This window comes from Lemur catta, chromosome 17 (genome assembly GCF_020740605.2).
Source record: "Lemur catta isolate mLemCat1 chromosome 17, mLemCat1.pri, whole genome shotgun sequence".
NCBI lineage: Eukaryota > Metazoa > Chordata > Mammalia > Primates > Lemuridae > Lemur > Lemur catta.
The window spans coordinates 12161179-12176513 of NC_059144.1; the positions used below are offsets into that span (position 1 = coordinate 12161179).

General features: G+C 38.1%; 1 protein-coding gene across 1 annotated transcript in view; it reads left to right on the forward strand.

Annotated features, from left to right (window-relative positions):
- KIZ (kizuna centrosomal protein) overlaps nucleotides 1–15335 on the forward strand; it is a 110017-nt gene that overhangs the window by 4844 nt on the left and 89838 nt on the right. Inside the window, exons 2-4 of the mRNA XM_045528231.1 lie at nucleotides 960–1022; nucleotides 4666–4828; nucleotides 11151–11243. Of these exons, the coding sequence (XP_045384187.1) occupies nucleotides 960–1022; nucleotides 4666–4828; nucleotides 11151–11243 (319 nt within the window). The remainder of the gene's footprint in view (nucleotides 1–959; nucleotides 1023–4665; nucleotides 4829–11150; nucleotides 11244–15335) is intronic.

Genomic DNA, 15335 nt, shown 5'->3' on the forward strand with positions numbered 1-15335 from the left:
ACCCTCCGTGGCTAAACCTCCCAAGGACTCCTCTTGAGATGGAATGACTTCCCATTCGGCATGTTTACCCCACAGCCCTTTGGCTTTGGCTGTGGCCACCGCCTCTGCTGCCCAGTGTTCCCTACCTCTGGCAAGGCTGGGTGTGGGATAAGAAAGGCTTTCTCCTCTAGCTCACTGCCAGCACTCACCTGAATTTCACAGGTTAAGTAAGTCTTTACTGGTAGTAGCTTCAGGGAAACCGTAGTCAGTGACAAATTATGGCAACACTGTAAAGTCATAAAAACAAATTACCCCATATTTGAAGTGATAGTGTTAGGAGAGCTGGTCTTCATCAAATGTAAGTGAGGCCAGGTTTACTTTTTAGAGGTCCCTTCTTACCCACTTGGCTATGTCTAGGCTTGTTTGGTTGGGAGCAGAGCAAGCTACCAGTCTTTAATCCAAGATGAATCTGTGGAAGCATTGTGTCCACACCTAGTGGGACCCCCAATGCTCAAATGTCAGTGACCCAGAGAAATTTGGCCATATTACATTTTATATGCTTGTTTATTGTCTGTCCTTCCACTGAGAATGTCACTGTCTGAGAGCAGGAGTCTTGGCTGGCTTGTTCACTAGATTAGTCTCTAGGCCTAGAACAGTGCCTGGCTCATGACAGGCCCTCAAGAAACACTCTCTGATTGAATGAACCTGCTTCCCAGCCTTTTCCTATTGCATTTCCCATTTACTTTGGGAAAAGATTCTTTTGCCTCATATTGGTGTCTGTTTTGTTTTTTAGGGTTCCCTGGTGACAGGTAAGTATTTTTGTGTCTTTGTTTCAAATGCATTTGGCATTTTCTGCTCCTTAGAGAGACCAGAAAGCATTCTCACAAAGGCATGATTTTGAAGGAGGGCATGGTCTAAATAAAACTGCCTATTACATATTAATGTAATTACTTATAAAATGTTTTCTTTCTGTATTATAGTGAAAAGAAGAGATTGGACCTGGAACAGAAGCTTTATGAATATCATCAGTCTGATACATACAGGTAAAAGATGACAATGGTGACAGTTTTCAAGCCAATTTCCATATATTAAACAAAAATTTAACCCAAATATTATATCATAAATACCATTGTTGGAATACTTTTACCATTCTGTTATTTTTAGTGTGTAACACTTTGAAGTAAAAAAAAAAAAAACCTGCCATTTAATGTAATCACTATCAAAGAATAAATTTGGTTAAAATTAGTACAAGATTGAAATTATCTTATTTTCATTATTTGATATTTGTGTTATTTCAATAATCTGTTTTGCTTAAATATCTTAAAATAAGACACATTATAGTCTTATCTTTTTGGTCACAATTTGAACACATTGAGCTAGTGTGACAAGTCATAATTACTATAGCTGACCTTTCAACAAATTTCTGTAGGCAGGGTTAGCTGGTGCCTCATTTTTTTCATGGATAGATGGAAATGACTGTTAAAATTATTATATGTAAGCAGTGGATAATATATAGTACATGTTATCCTTTTTAGGTTACTTACCCTGCTATTAAGAGCAGACTTTTAATGTCTTAATTTCTATTTTATAAAAACTGAACTTTATCCTTAAGCCAAATATATGGTATTACCTTTAAATGTTATTCATATGAAGAATTTCTGGCTTTGATAGCATTAAATTTGTGATTTATCCATGTTACACTATGAGTGAGAAATGTAAAGCTCTCATCCAGAAAAGAGAGAGGCGAAGAAGACTTTAAAACCAAATCACCTATTAGGTCCATTTATTTCCTCATCTTCAAAATTATTCTTTGGTTTTAAAATTTAGGGTACTTCCAAAGTTTCCAGTCAAGACAGACATAGTCTATTGAAGCTCTGAAAGAGGTAGGAAATAGCTTGTTTTGTCTCTGGAAGAAATAGTAGCATTGTGGATTCCATGGCATCCAGAGTGGGCCCAAGTCGGAGAGTATCCATGGCAGCTGCTATTAATATTTTTGTAGCCCATGGGTAAAGGGGCAGAGGACAGGGTATAGTATTCTCATGCACCTTATTCTTGGACAGCTTCCTGGCATAGTGCTGGTGGGAGGGGTGAGTGTGAGAGAAGAATGGGTACCTTTACCAAGTTTGCTGAGTTTGTTCTCTCTCAGCCTCTTGTTGTTTCCTGGAACACAGAGAATATGATTTGCCAAAAATAGCCTCTCTCAGACTGCCTGTAGCATACATTCCAAACTGTCTAACATGGCTGCCTTAACCTGGTATCCCCGAGGAGGCAGAGTCTGAGATGGGGCCTGTATGTAGGTGGTGGTTTATTTAAGGGCTGGGAAGAATGAAATAGGAGTTATTCACTGCTGTGGGCACCTGGGGCTCGATCCCTGCAGACCTGCAGAAGAGCCTTCAGAGGAGCCGTGTAGACTACCCTTCTGCTCCACACAAGTGTCCATGTAAGTGAAGGAAGACGGAGCTGTATTCCTGCTGGCTTCTGACCCCCAGAAGGAGTAGAGGCAGCCCCACTGGGAGTTAACTGCTTCTCACATCCAGGCTTTCCGTGCTGCAAACTGAGAAGAGCAGCCCTGAGAAAGCAAGACACCAAGTGCAGCTCAGGCAGCAGCAGATGTTCTCAGAGTTCACGTTCACCACATACAGCAGGTTGCTGCAGCTATGGCTGGTAGAAAAAAAGGGCCAGGAGGATGTAAGGTGGCACAAGAAGTGTCTGATACAGTGGCCCACCAGACTCTTCATCTTCTGCTCCCTGTTTAATTTTCATCATCACTGTCTCTTTTCAGCTCAGCCTCGCCCTAAAATTCTACACTGACTGACACTTTGGTTTCCTAAGCATGACAAAATCTTTTGTAGGATGATATAAGCATGTAGACTCTGTTGTCAGGTGCCTCAGTTCACTCTGAGCCTCACCACTCCTATTCCTGTGACTTTGGGGCAATTACTTCAAAATTCTGTGCCTCCGTTTCTTCATCTGTCAAGTGGGAATAAGGATAATTATAAGAACTCCATGAGTTAATACATACAGATCCTTAAAGCAGTATCTGACCTAGAGTAAGAGTCAATTATTACTTATTACTATTTTTATCAATATTGTTGGTCTATTTATTGCCTTTTGAGTTTTCTGACATGCTGTTTCCCCAGTCTGGAGTATTTTTCCCACATCTTTCATTCTTGCTTTCCCCAATTTTGGTTAACTCTTATTCATCTTTCAGGTCTCAGCTAAAAAATTATTTCCACTGGGAAGGCCTCCCTAACCCCTTCAACTAGGTCAAATTGCCTAGTGTGTAGAAGTTCTTTTTAGTTTCTCTCATAGCATTCATCACATTGTATTTATTTAATTGTTTGTTTTCACTGTTGACCTCAGGTGAAAGGCTTTCATATTCAGAGTGCTGAATATATGAATGATTGTATGGATAGATGAATGACTTACTTGTGTGGTCAGCTTTGAAGGTTAATGTGGTGGCAGGAATGGGACTAGAATTTGAATGGAGAAGGCATGGTAACTGTTGTACCTATTCCAGGTAGACATAGGACATCACAAGCAGCTTTATTAAGTGCCTGAGTGTAAAAGACGGTATGTTAGGTTCTACCTCCATTATTATCGCCTGTGTCAAAAATGCAGACATGGACAGCAGTAAAACCAGTCTTAAGTTTTTTGTTCAGAAAGAAAAATGGGTTAAGCCCAGGAGTTTGAGGTTGCTGTGAGCTAGGCTGATGCCACGACACTCACTCTAGCCCAGGCAACAAAGCGAGACTCTGTCTCAAAAAAAAAAAAAGAAAGAAAGAAAGAAAAATGGAGACAGCCAACCCTGGACAAAGCATTATTAACAAGATAAAGACTTCCTTGAAAATTGTTGGGTTAGAAGTTTAAAGCCCGTTGTTGAGCAGTTTTGCACATCTCCAGCATCTTTGCAAATCTGTGTTTTGAGGGTGAATATTTTTGTGGGTTTTTTTAAACCTATTTTTGCTTGATGAAAGAATGTTGAACAATTTATTGAGTCAACAATAGAAATACTGCGTAACAGGTACTGTTTTATAATTTAAATACTTGTAAAGAAAGACTTAGAATTAGTAGTGTTGGTACCGTGAGAAGAGTAGTCTGTACAACTTTAACTATCCAGTATGTTATTTGATATTGCTCTTTGGATAAGAGTCTCTAAAGGTGTTTAACAGTTTGAGTAGAGTTACTGTCCTGTTTAACAAATAATTTTTGCATAATCTCAATGAGAGCTTTTTTGGTACTTTAAATTTTAAACTTTCTTAATTTTTATGGCTTGTGATTTATAGTTTGATTCAATTTCCATATGAGCAAGTAGTTTTGAAATTGTCATATATAAGAATGTTGATGGGCTATTTGTCTGAACATGGCCACGTAGACACTGTTCTTGAAGTCACATTTAATTGTGAGAAATAAATCCATATAAATCTTTACTGTATGAATGTTATGTGGCTTTGTATACATTTCTCAGGAATTATGCCTAGAGGTAACCAGCGTGATACCTCAGTGATACTACATTAATTTTCTCATTCTAAAAATGTGTATACATTCTGTCCTTTGGGTTTCAGTGCTTTGGGTAAAATATATTAGACTGCATTGTCTCATTAACAGTTTTTTTTTAAAGAAGATCCTTCTCTTTAGCTTTGTCAAAGTCTAATTCCATTGTTTAAAAATCTTTTATTTTTCTAGAGTTAAGCTGAAATATGTGAAACTAAAGAAATACCTAGAGGAAATATGTGAATCCAAAAAGAAGGCTCATATTCGAAACCAAGAATATTTAAAGCAATTTGAGCGTTTCCAAGCTCATGTTGGACAATTTACCACAAATACAGAGAAGCTTCAAAAACTGAAGGTGATATCTTGTTCTGTATTATATTTTATTTTATTTTTTGTTAGTTTGGTGTTTTTTTTGTTTTTTTTTTTTTTGAGATGGGGTCTCATTATGTTGCCCAGGCTAAACTTGAACTCCTAGGCTCAAGCAGTCCTCCTGCCTCAGCCTTTCAAGTAGCTGGGACTGTAGGTGCATGCTACTATGTCTGGCTTATGTTTTATTTTTAAACTTTTTTTGCTAAAATTGGAAATAATGAGCAGTAAGTTCATTGATCAGATCAATGATAGTCACTAATGTTTAGTTGTTCATACATAAGATTAAGTATCATCTTTCTCTGTGAATTACCGTATGGCTAAATTTGATCAGAGCATTTGAAATTGCGTTTTCTAAGATCCATACTTAATGGAATATCTGTAACACAGGCAAAATCACGCACCATTGCCTGGCACAGTGTCTGACACATGGTATTTGTTGGCTGAATGATTGAATTTGAGCAGCATTAGGGTTCACTCTAGAAACTGCTTCCCTCTTTAAAAGATTCTTTTTCTGTGGTATGGGCTCCTCTCTTTGGTCAAGCAGTGCATTGGGATAGCAGTGAGGGGTAAAACTGTCCCTGAGGAGTTTGCATTCATGCTCCTGGACTGTGTGACCCAAAGCAACTGCTCAGTCATGTAATTAGCCTTTTATCCAAGAAGCTATAGTTCCTTTTAATGGTGAAGGATATTTAGAGACCAAGATCTGAGGTTTGATATGCTCAAGCAATAGCAAGTTTCAGCACTCCCAATTTTTCTTAGTATTCAAGTAAAATGCTTCAAGTCCACAAAAAGCTGTCATTGTCAACATTGTTAACCACTTTTCAAAGATTTCATGGAGAAAACTAAAGTGATGGACAAAGTAGAGAATTTTGCCTTCCCAATAGAATAAAGAAAATAATAGAAAATGCCCTCTTATTTTCATATTGAGACTTTATTTAATTATTGATTTCTTATTATAACCAAATATGGGAGGAAAGAGTTTGAAAGGAAGAATCATCTTTTGTAAATATTTTTATATTGAGAGCATTAGTTGTATGTAACAGGCTATGTTAAAAAAAAACTTGTATGATGAGCTACTAGAAAATATCAGCTTAGGGGACCATGTTAAAGAAAAGAATAACAAACTAGGAATATGAAAACCCTTCTCTATAAACATGACTCAAAAATTATGTAGATGTTCATTTTTTGAATTTTGGCTACAGAATGCCTTTTTAAGAAAATTCTGCTGATGACATAAAAGAGCAGATCCTGTAGCTATAGTGGGAAAGGATATGAGTTCCATGGAGAACTGTACTATGGCAGTCACTGTAAGTCCAAAGCCAGTGCTTGTTCTGTGCCCACAAACCCAGACAGCGATGTCAGAAACCCAACCAGTGATCCCACTTACCTCAGCAGGGTGTGCGGGAAGCCGAGGTTCAGCGTGGGGGATGGTTGTCTCTGGTGTTTTCCATTTCTTTCTGCTTCTCCCTTTTGTGCCAGTGTCTAATGGTGGCCTTAGGTATGCCAGAATCACCTGTCTCCTCTTAGTGCTGCCCATTCAGGTACCAGATCTCCTTTGTTGACTGACCTTGCATTAAGTCTAAGAGCAAGTCTAGTGCATTGCCCACACACCCCAAAATGCCAGGGGTATTTCTGCTCCAGCGGAGTACAATTAATGCAAATGAACTTCAAAATGGGGTAGAATTCCAGAAAGTGAAACAAAGTGAAACAGTGTGGGAAAGTGGGAATTTTGCCCAAATTATACCAAGTGAATCTCTCCTTCTTTGTAGAGGTGGGCTGGGCCCACCTTATTATATAATATTAAAATCTTTTAAAACGAGCTAAATGCTGAAAACACTCTCAGCTTATTTTATGACTCATAATACTTTATTTGGGGGCCTATAATAATTTTAGGGCTTTTAAGGATTTTGATTTATTATGTAGTTTTGAAAATACAGTGTTGCATCTATATTGCTACTTGTCAGTTGGATAAAGAGGCAGAATAAACTCAGCTCAAGAATGTAAATATTAGTATTAGTGCTGTGAGGATTGGGTTCCTTCTCTCCCTCATTCTGCCCCCCTACTCCTTGCATTAGCTGCTTTTGCAGAGAGGGCCCCAGTTGGTCCTAACTTAGAACAGTTTTCCTCAGGTGCCCATTGTCCTTGTGTCAAGTTGGATTCTCCCCAGAGCAGACTCCTGAGATGAGGATCCAACTATAAGTGGTTTTTTGGGATGTAGGAACATCAGTAGGCTAGATGGGAGGGGAGGGGAGGGCATAGGGTGTATTATTAAGACAACTGCCACAGTCAGCCACTGGAGCCTAATTCTATAGGAGTCTCTGGCAAGTAGTTTGAAGTATTTGGGATATGTATACAGCAGCTCCTGAGCAGCACTGATTGAGCACTGATAGGTGAGGGTGCAGGTGGTAGGGACTTAACCGTGTGCTCCTGTGGGCAGAGCAGCCTCCCCAGGCTTCTGAAAAGCCTTAAGTATAGAGCCCTGGACACTAGAACTTAGGAACATCCAGAAAGGTCCTAAAGACATGTGTAGAGCATTGCAAGCATCTGCTTTAGCCTCCTCATGGCAGCAGAGCTAGGCGTGGGGCTGGTGTGTCAAGGCATTCAGGGAGGGTCCTTGTGCTGGGTGAGAGTCATCATTGGGTTACATCTCTCCTTGGCCTGAAGTGCAGAGTGTAGGCCCATGCTTTTCAGGACAAAGCCCAGACACTGGTCTCTTTCACACCACTGCCCAGCCTCAGCCTGTGACTCCCCTGATGCAGGGAAGGGCAGATTCTCTCTCTCTTTGTCACACACACACACACAAATACAGCCATGTGCACATTCTCTCCCCATCTCTTCCTGATCTGTCCCCCTCCACCTTCTCCCTCTATCCCCATCTCTCCCTCCTATTGCTCCCCTCCCTGTTCCTGTCTCTCCCTACCCTTAAATCTCCCCACCCATCTCCTCCAGATTCTCTAATTCCTCCACCCCTATATCTTCCCACTGTCTCTCTACATCTTTATCTTCTGCCCACATGCGCTGTGTCACACACACACACTCACACTCACGTGCACCCACAGTACTTTAAACGTGCTGAACAATTTGCATTTCCTTGAAAGCACCACATTATCTCATACTACCTTCAATTAGAAGGCCTTTCTCCCTCTGCCCTGCCTTAGGTCTGTGTCATAATTATCTCAGTAAGCACTTCCTTCATGGTATTGTAATTGTTTTCGCGTCTGTTTTCCCACTTCACTGTGAGCTCCTTACTTCAGTGCTCTCAGTATCTGACCCAGAATGTGGCACATAACAAGCACTCAGTAAGCATTGAGACCACCCCTCCTTGAGTGCAAGCACTCAGTTAGCATTGAAACTTCCCGTTTGACTGAAAATTCATTCTTCCATATTTTTTGTCTCTTTCTCTTATGGACCATGAACATGTATGTGAGAACTAATGTGGTATTGATTATACCCTATGTTATACTCTCCCAGGAGGCATTTGCGTTTAATAGCAGAGGCATTCTGAAGATACAATGTCATTATTTAAAGATGTGATTCTCTTTGAAAATGCAGTCATTAGGTTATATGTGCCCAAGGGGATAAAATTTGAGAACAAATCTTTTGAGCTCTTGTTTTATTCCTACTAGACATTGTGACAGACACTGTGGGCAGGGCACAGCCTTCATGCCGCTGGAGGACAAAGTCTGTAGCAAATTCCATTTTTTATCAACCAGAGTGTCTTGCTTATTAATATGTATTAGTTGAATGAATAAATGTTCCTCATATCTTTTGGTAAAAGTTCACCATCTGAGAGGAAGCACATATATTGGGAAAAAATGGGGAAGAGAAAACAAAAAAGACTGTGAATCTGGGGCCATCTCTCATATTTACCCGAGAATCAAATCAGCCAATGTATGTAACTCTCTGTACCCATTTCCTCAACTCTAGTTTGAGGAGGCAGGGCCAGCCGATCTTCAGTGTCTATTCAGTTCAATTATTCATTTATTCTGTAACTTGAGAATTAACTGTGCAATCCTGAAGATGAATGAAAAAAGGAAGCCTGTGGAAAAAAAGGTAGTGGTGGCACTTTCAGGCAATGTGATGGAGGGAAAATTGACAGGGTGAATGTGTGAACACAGAAGGAGGAAGCATAATGGAAAATGGGATGTGTTGTGAGCATGGAGAGACATCCCAGAGACCTGAAACATCTGCCAGAACCTCCGTCTCCTCTTCCCATGACCCCAGATCATTGTTAACAGATTCCAGTACCTTAGCTGAAATAAATTGCTTGTGCTTAGTGAGGAAGTGAATGGGAAGGTCCTCCTAAATTTAGGTGGGCAGCATCAAGCCAGTGCCATGAAGCAATATAGTAACAGACAGAACAAGTTCCCTGACGGATTAATTTCATGTTCTTTGGTTTCTAAAAGCAGGTTTCCCAGGGGCGAAAGGGGGAGGATAAGGGGATTATCCTTAGAGGGGTTTCAGAGCAGGAGAGGTTACTGTGGCACGAGTAGACCCCACGGAGCACTGTGGAAAACTCCTGTTCCACAGTGTTCAGGAGGTGGATTTGATGGATAATAACCAAGTGTTTTATGTAAAAATAAAAGGCAAAAGAAGAAAACAAAACATTTTTAGATAGAAGGAAATGCATTGTCCTAGGGAATGCAAAGTTACAGTTTGTATCAATAATCAATTTATCATAGTATCTCCCTGATTTCAAAGTACATTGTTCAGTTTCTATTTGCATCATTAATTTATAAAAAGAGTACAGTTCATTAAATTTTTCAAGTGTATTGAGAACAATCTAAATTGAGCTCTTGAAGATACTTTTCTTACTGTTCTTTAGGAAACCTTTATGTAGTTATCACTTCCTTTTTCCTTCAGCAAAATGAATCGAATAAAACTCTCATGTTTCCATAAGAAAGTGCTCTACCTTTGGAAGGCGTGGCTCTGAAATGATCCCATAATGAGGAAATAAAGTACAATGCCCACTGATCTCAAAGAGCATAAGAAAACATTTGTAGTCACAGGAAAAAAGAATTTTTAACTAACCTGTAATTATATGTTTATATTGTAAACTATCCCCCATCCATTTTTAAAGATACTTTCCCCGAGAATCTATCAAGTATTCCTGTTTAAAGCTCTTGGGGTTAAAAATTTAACATCTTTAAGTTCAAAGGAGTAGATATAGAATAGAGAAATGTAAATTTTATCTTCATGATTGTCTTATTTCTTTATCTTTTCTTAGTTTATTATTTTATCATTTTTATCAGTAAAATTTTTACTTAATTAGGTATCCATTTAGATCATTACTGCCATCTATCATGTTAATAGCATTCTGCTAGAGAAAAAAAATCTTTACCTGTTATTAAAAATAGGACAGCAAATAAGACCTTTTAAAATATTTTGAGAGAAACAAATCAGTTTTGGTTATTATTGCCTGTTTAGTTTTTGTGTGTCAAAACAAAGCTCAGGCCTATTTTATGTTCAGACTGAGAACTAAAGAAACAGCTTTCTGATTTCATTATCTAATAGGTGTGTTTCTAATTGCAATTCATAACTGCCTAATTTAGAAAATGTTCTGATACTTATCTTTGATGGACCACAATCAGTGACTTTTTTAAGGCTTTAATTACTAATGTACTTAATCAAAGTGCTTTTTTATACCTTTTAAGAAAAAGCCATTTTATGATTGAATCACTTTCACCAATTATAGTGTGGTAACGATGCAAACATCTTTATATACTTATTAGTGCCACAGCAAACTTGATTCGTATGGTACTCATCATTGATGTCTATAGTGTATTTTTATTCATAGAAAATGGAATTTGTTTTAAGGTGATGATCTAGCAAATAATATACTCAATTGCCATGACTATCAGGACCATGATATTATGTAGATATAAGATAGATAGGAAATCAGTAGGGTTGATTTTTTTTTTCCCTTTGGGACAAAACTTTTCAAGGGAAACACTGTCTAATGTGTTATTTTCATAATAAAGTAACTGGATTTTCATGATAGTGTAATGAAATGTCAAGCCGTTATTATGTATATATCTCTTAAGGTTTTATTCTCTAAATTGATGAAAGACTAAGTAAAAGTCCATCAAGCCTTATTTTATTTAAAAATTTATAGGATTTTATAGAATTCAACTTTGGATATGTGTTATTTGTAAACTTGTCTATTTTCTATATAAATCGAATTTCTTGACAACATCGGCTTTTCCTTTCTACTTCACTGTTAATTTTATGTTGTAAAGACTGCAAGATATAGACAGGAGCTAGTTGTAATAATATTCATCACAAAATCAAACTTTGTTTATATTTAGATTGAATATGAGACTCAAACTAAGAAGATGTACTTACCTTCAAAAGATAGCCTGGGAATAAAAAGTGAACTGAAAGATGAAGACAGAGAAAAGGTAATAAGTTAAAATGATAAACTTTCTATTAGATTTCTGGAGTGTTCATATTTTAAGATATTGTTTTAAATAAGATTATCTTATTACAAAGGTCTTTTTGATTAAACCTTAAATGATTATTTAAAGATTTTTGCTGATAGAATATTGCTTTAGTATCTAATTTAATTAAATTTGCTGAAAGGCATCACTTTGGGGTTAAGAGATGAACTCCAAAGAAAACCTTAGTGGTGTTAGTAGGTAAAATTGTGTTTCTGTAAAACATGCTTTGTAGATGCTTTTTTCTTAGTTTGAGAAATGTTTTAAATGAAAAGTAACCAAATGTGGCATTTTGATTCTTTCCTTTGTATATGTGATTTTGTACATTTTAACCTTTTCAAAGAGAAAGTGGAAAGAAAAGATTGCATATCTAAGCAATAGACAAAAAGATCGGCAAGGAATACTTAAATAAATTCTGCTATGTATCTGCTGTAATGCAGGCTTCTAATCCTCCTGCCTATCTCCATATAAATGATTCTGTTCAAGACCATAGATGTTTTCTTCACTAAAAGCAGTAAAGCTCTTTTAGATGAAATGTCTAAAAACATCTTGTAATAACTTGGAGCATGCTGGCAAGAGTAGTCACTTGTGACTATGTGTGAAACCCCCTCAGCCAGTCGATATTGTAATAAGCAAAAATGGTAGCATCACTCCATTATTCAGAAAAGCCAACAGCGTGCTTGTTCCTTAGGCTGCAGCATTCATTAAGAAAAGCTTACTGGGCTGAAAGCTGGAAACAGATGATAACGGGATATGATTTTCATATTTAATGCTTTCCTTGGAAGAGTATGTGTGCTACAGATTGATAGAAGAATCAACTGCTACTTTACTAAAAGACTTTCAGGTTTGCCCTATAGCTACCGATGGAATCATTCAGCCAAGAAATTAACTTTTTCTCCTTTTACCTGCTTTATATATCTGCTAAGCAGGCTGCCTGGCTGCCAGTAAATGTTATTATGCAGTTAACTGTTTGGTATTTAAGACTCTTATCAGAAAAGAAACAGAGGCCACACTATTTTGTTTTTATAGTAGGGGGAAGGTTTTAGTTTTTCTTTCTTCTGTGCATTAGCAGGCATTAATCTGAGTTTATAGGAAGTTTTAGTTTTCTTTCCCCATAGATTAAAAAGTTAAAAAACCTAGAATTTAGAGCATTCTTTAAACTGTAAGATACGAAACACCCAGCAACCTTGACCTATATAAAAAGGCCTTTAATGATAAATGATGTATATGCCATTCGATGTAGGCCAAATGTGGTACGATGTGATAGACTTCTAAACCATTTAGGCAGTTTTTCTGTTTGACATTTGGTCATGAAATAATTGATGAGTTTTTAATCTATAGGTTGGTTTGTTCTTTCTATGCCATTCCTAATAGACGCATTCTTAGTACGGCAGTGTCAATGGTACTTAAGTAAAATGGGAGACTTTTTTTTCTCTATTTGCTCCACTGATTGCTTACATATTGTTATGGAGTCTCCTTTTAAGTCATATTTAAAATTAGGGCAAGAGATAGTCGATGACCCCTTAAAATGCTACATATAATAATTAGAGGAGAAGTCTTTTCCTTTATACCAAAAAATGTCATCTCCTCAAAAGCTTTAACTGTTCACTATGTAAGATTCAATAAGGTAACATTCTGAGAAATTTATATCTTGCCTTTTCCAATTTTCCATTGATATTTGATCAATTAAAAGGTAAATATATTTCAGCAAAATCGTGATTAGTTAATCCTTACTACATTCTAATTCCTGAATAATTTCTTATTATATGAATGATGTTTTATTTTTTAGTGGAAATCTGAGTTTCTCTTTTTTGGGCAGTCTCCATGCCCAGAGCCATTGGTCTCCAGGGACTTTCCTAATGCACAGTATAGTCTCACTGGTTGAATTTAGTAAATAGTTGTCGAGCAACTGTTCTGTTTGAGAAGCCACAGTGGACCCCTCTATGAATGCCACAGTTCTTGCCGTCAAGGTGCTTCTTACCAAGCAATGTTCTTTCTGAGGCACAGGCTAGTGTGTGATAAGTGCTACTTACATGGGACAGGCATGAGCTACAGAAGAAAGAAAGTACTACTTCCTCTGAAATTAGTAACCCAAGCCTTGGTGGAGGAGGTGGTATGTGAGCTGGTGTTGAAGGATGGGCAGATGTTCGTGGGGATATGGTGGACATTGTAGGGGTAGGAGATGTTATAAATGAAGGAGCAGGAGCAGAAAAGCCCAGTGGGTAGTTGTCTAGTCCGGCTGAAGTCTAAAATTCTCATAGGGAAGTGGTAGAAAATGAGTTCAGAAAGGTACATCATGGGATGTGATACCTGAAATTATGGTACCATGCTCAAAAACTGAGATTTCCTCCTCGAATTATCACGTGTGCATATGTGTGTGGGTGTGTGTTTAAGCAGAAGAAGGAAGGACATGTGAGCAGAGCAGTTACCACAGGTATGCAGTTGTAGGAAGATGAGGCTGGCAAGGCTGTACAAGATGAACCTGGGGAAGGAGTAAGTGGAGTTGAGGAAATCAAGGTCAGTTCAGACAGGGAGAATTAGCTGAGGGCCTATATCGGGGGTGGCTATTGACTTGGAAAATACTAATGAAGGGAATAGGATCTATCAAATTGGCAATGATTCTGAATTATAAAAAGATATTTTTAAAAAGTGATTGCACAACTTTCAACCACAAGCAGTAACTTGGATGCCAAGAAAAGTCATCAAGTAGTGAGTGTCCCTTTTTAAAATGTAAAACTCCTGGCTCAGTTTTGGTATATGACATCCATTGTTTGCATGCATCCAGTGGCTGCTCTTTAGAATCACGTATTCTCTTAAAAGGATTAAGTCTATTCATCCCTCAAGCTTGTTTCCACTATTAATTTACTTAATAAACTGAACAAAAATTGATATAGTAAAAAGACAAAGTTTAGGCCCCATTTGAATCCTCACAAATTTTACTATAATAATTCTTCCCCTCTATTATATATTGTCTTTTTTTTTTTCTTGAAACAGGGCCTCATTCTGTCACCCTGGGTAGAGTGCAGTGGCGTCATCATAGTTCACTGCAGCCTCAAACTCCTGGGCTCAAGTGATTCTCCTGCCTCAGCCTCCTGAGTAGCTGGGACTGCAGATGCACGCCATGAGGACTGGCTAATTTTTTCTATTTTTGGTAGAGATGGGGGTCTTACTCTTGCTGAGGCTGGTCTCGAACTCCTGACCTCCAGCAAATCCTCCTGCCTCAGCCTCCCAGAGTGCTAGATTACAGGCATGAGTCGCCATGTCCAGCCTATTGTCATTTTTTATTTTGGGATAAACTCTTTTTGTCTCTAGGCATGTTCTTCTGGTTGCTCAATTTTTTTGATATGAGCAGTAATTACAGAATATACATAAAAACACATCAAAACGTTTGTACTCTAGGGAGATGGCGATGGCATTTGCGAATGATAGTATAAATTTTGGAATGGGGTTTTCAAGTTTTTTTGAATTATTGTGCTGTGAAATATATTCTACTAGCAGTAGAAATGAAATGATTACAGTCTATCACGGCTGGAGAACTGTGGAGGACCAGAACATTTCATCCCAGGGCTAAAGGCTGGTTGGAGAGTGTCACTTCCAGTGTTATAATCCTCCCTACAAGAGTCACGTGGAGAATGGTTATGCAGGTTGTTACTCCCACTCCTATTACTAATAGTAGTGGTGGGTAGTGATCACTGCACTCTTGCTCTGTGCCAGGTGCTGCGTTAACACTTTATATGCATCAACTCATTTAATCTTCTCAACAACTCTGGAAGGAGACCCAGTTGTTGGCCCCACTTTATAGTGAGGCTCAGAAAAGTTAGTTAAGTGCCCAATACTACACAGCTAGGATTAGGCAGAGCCAAAATTCAAACCCAGACTATCTGGCTTCAGCATCCATGCTATTAATCACCTTGTTACACTACCTTCTAAGGTAGTATGCATAAATGCTGTTCAAAAATTAGGAGAAATTCCTGGTGAAATAAAAACAGCTTTGAGTGCTGTGTTTTTACCTAACCTTGGGAAGGAGTGAAATGGTCTTTCTTGGTGCTATAATAT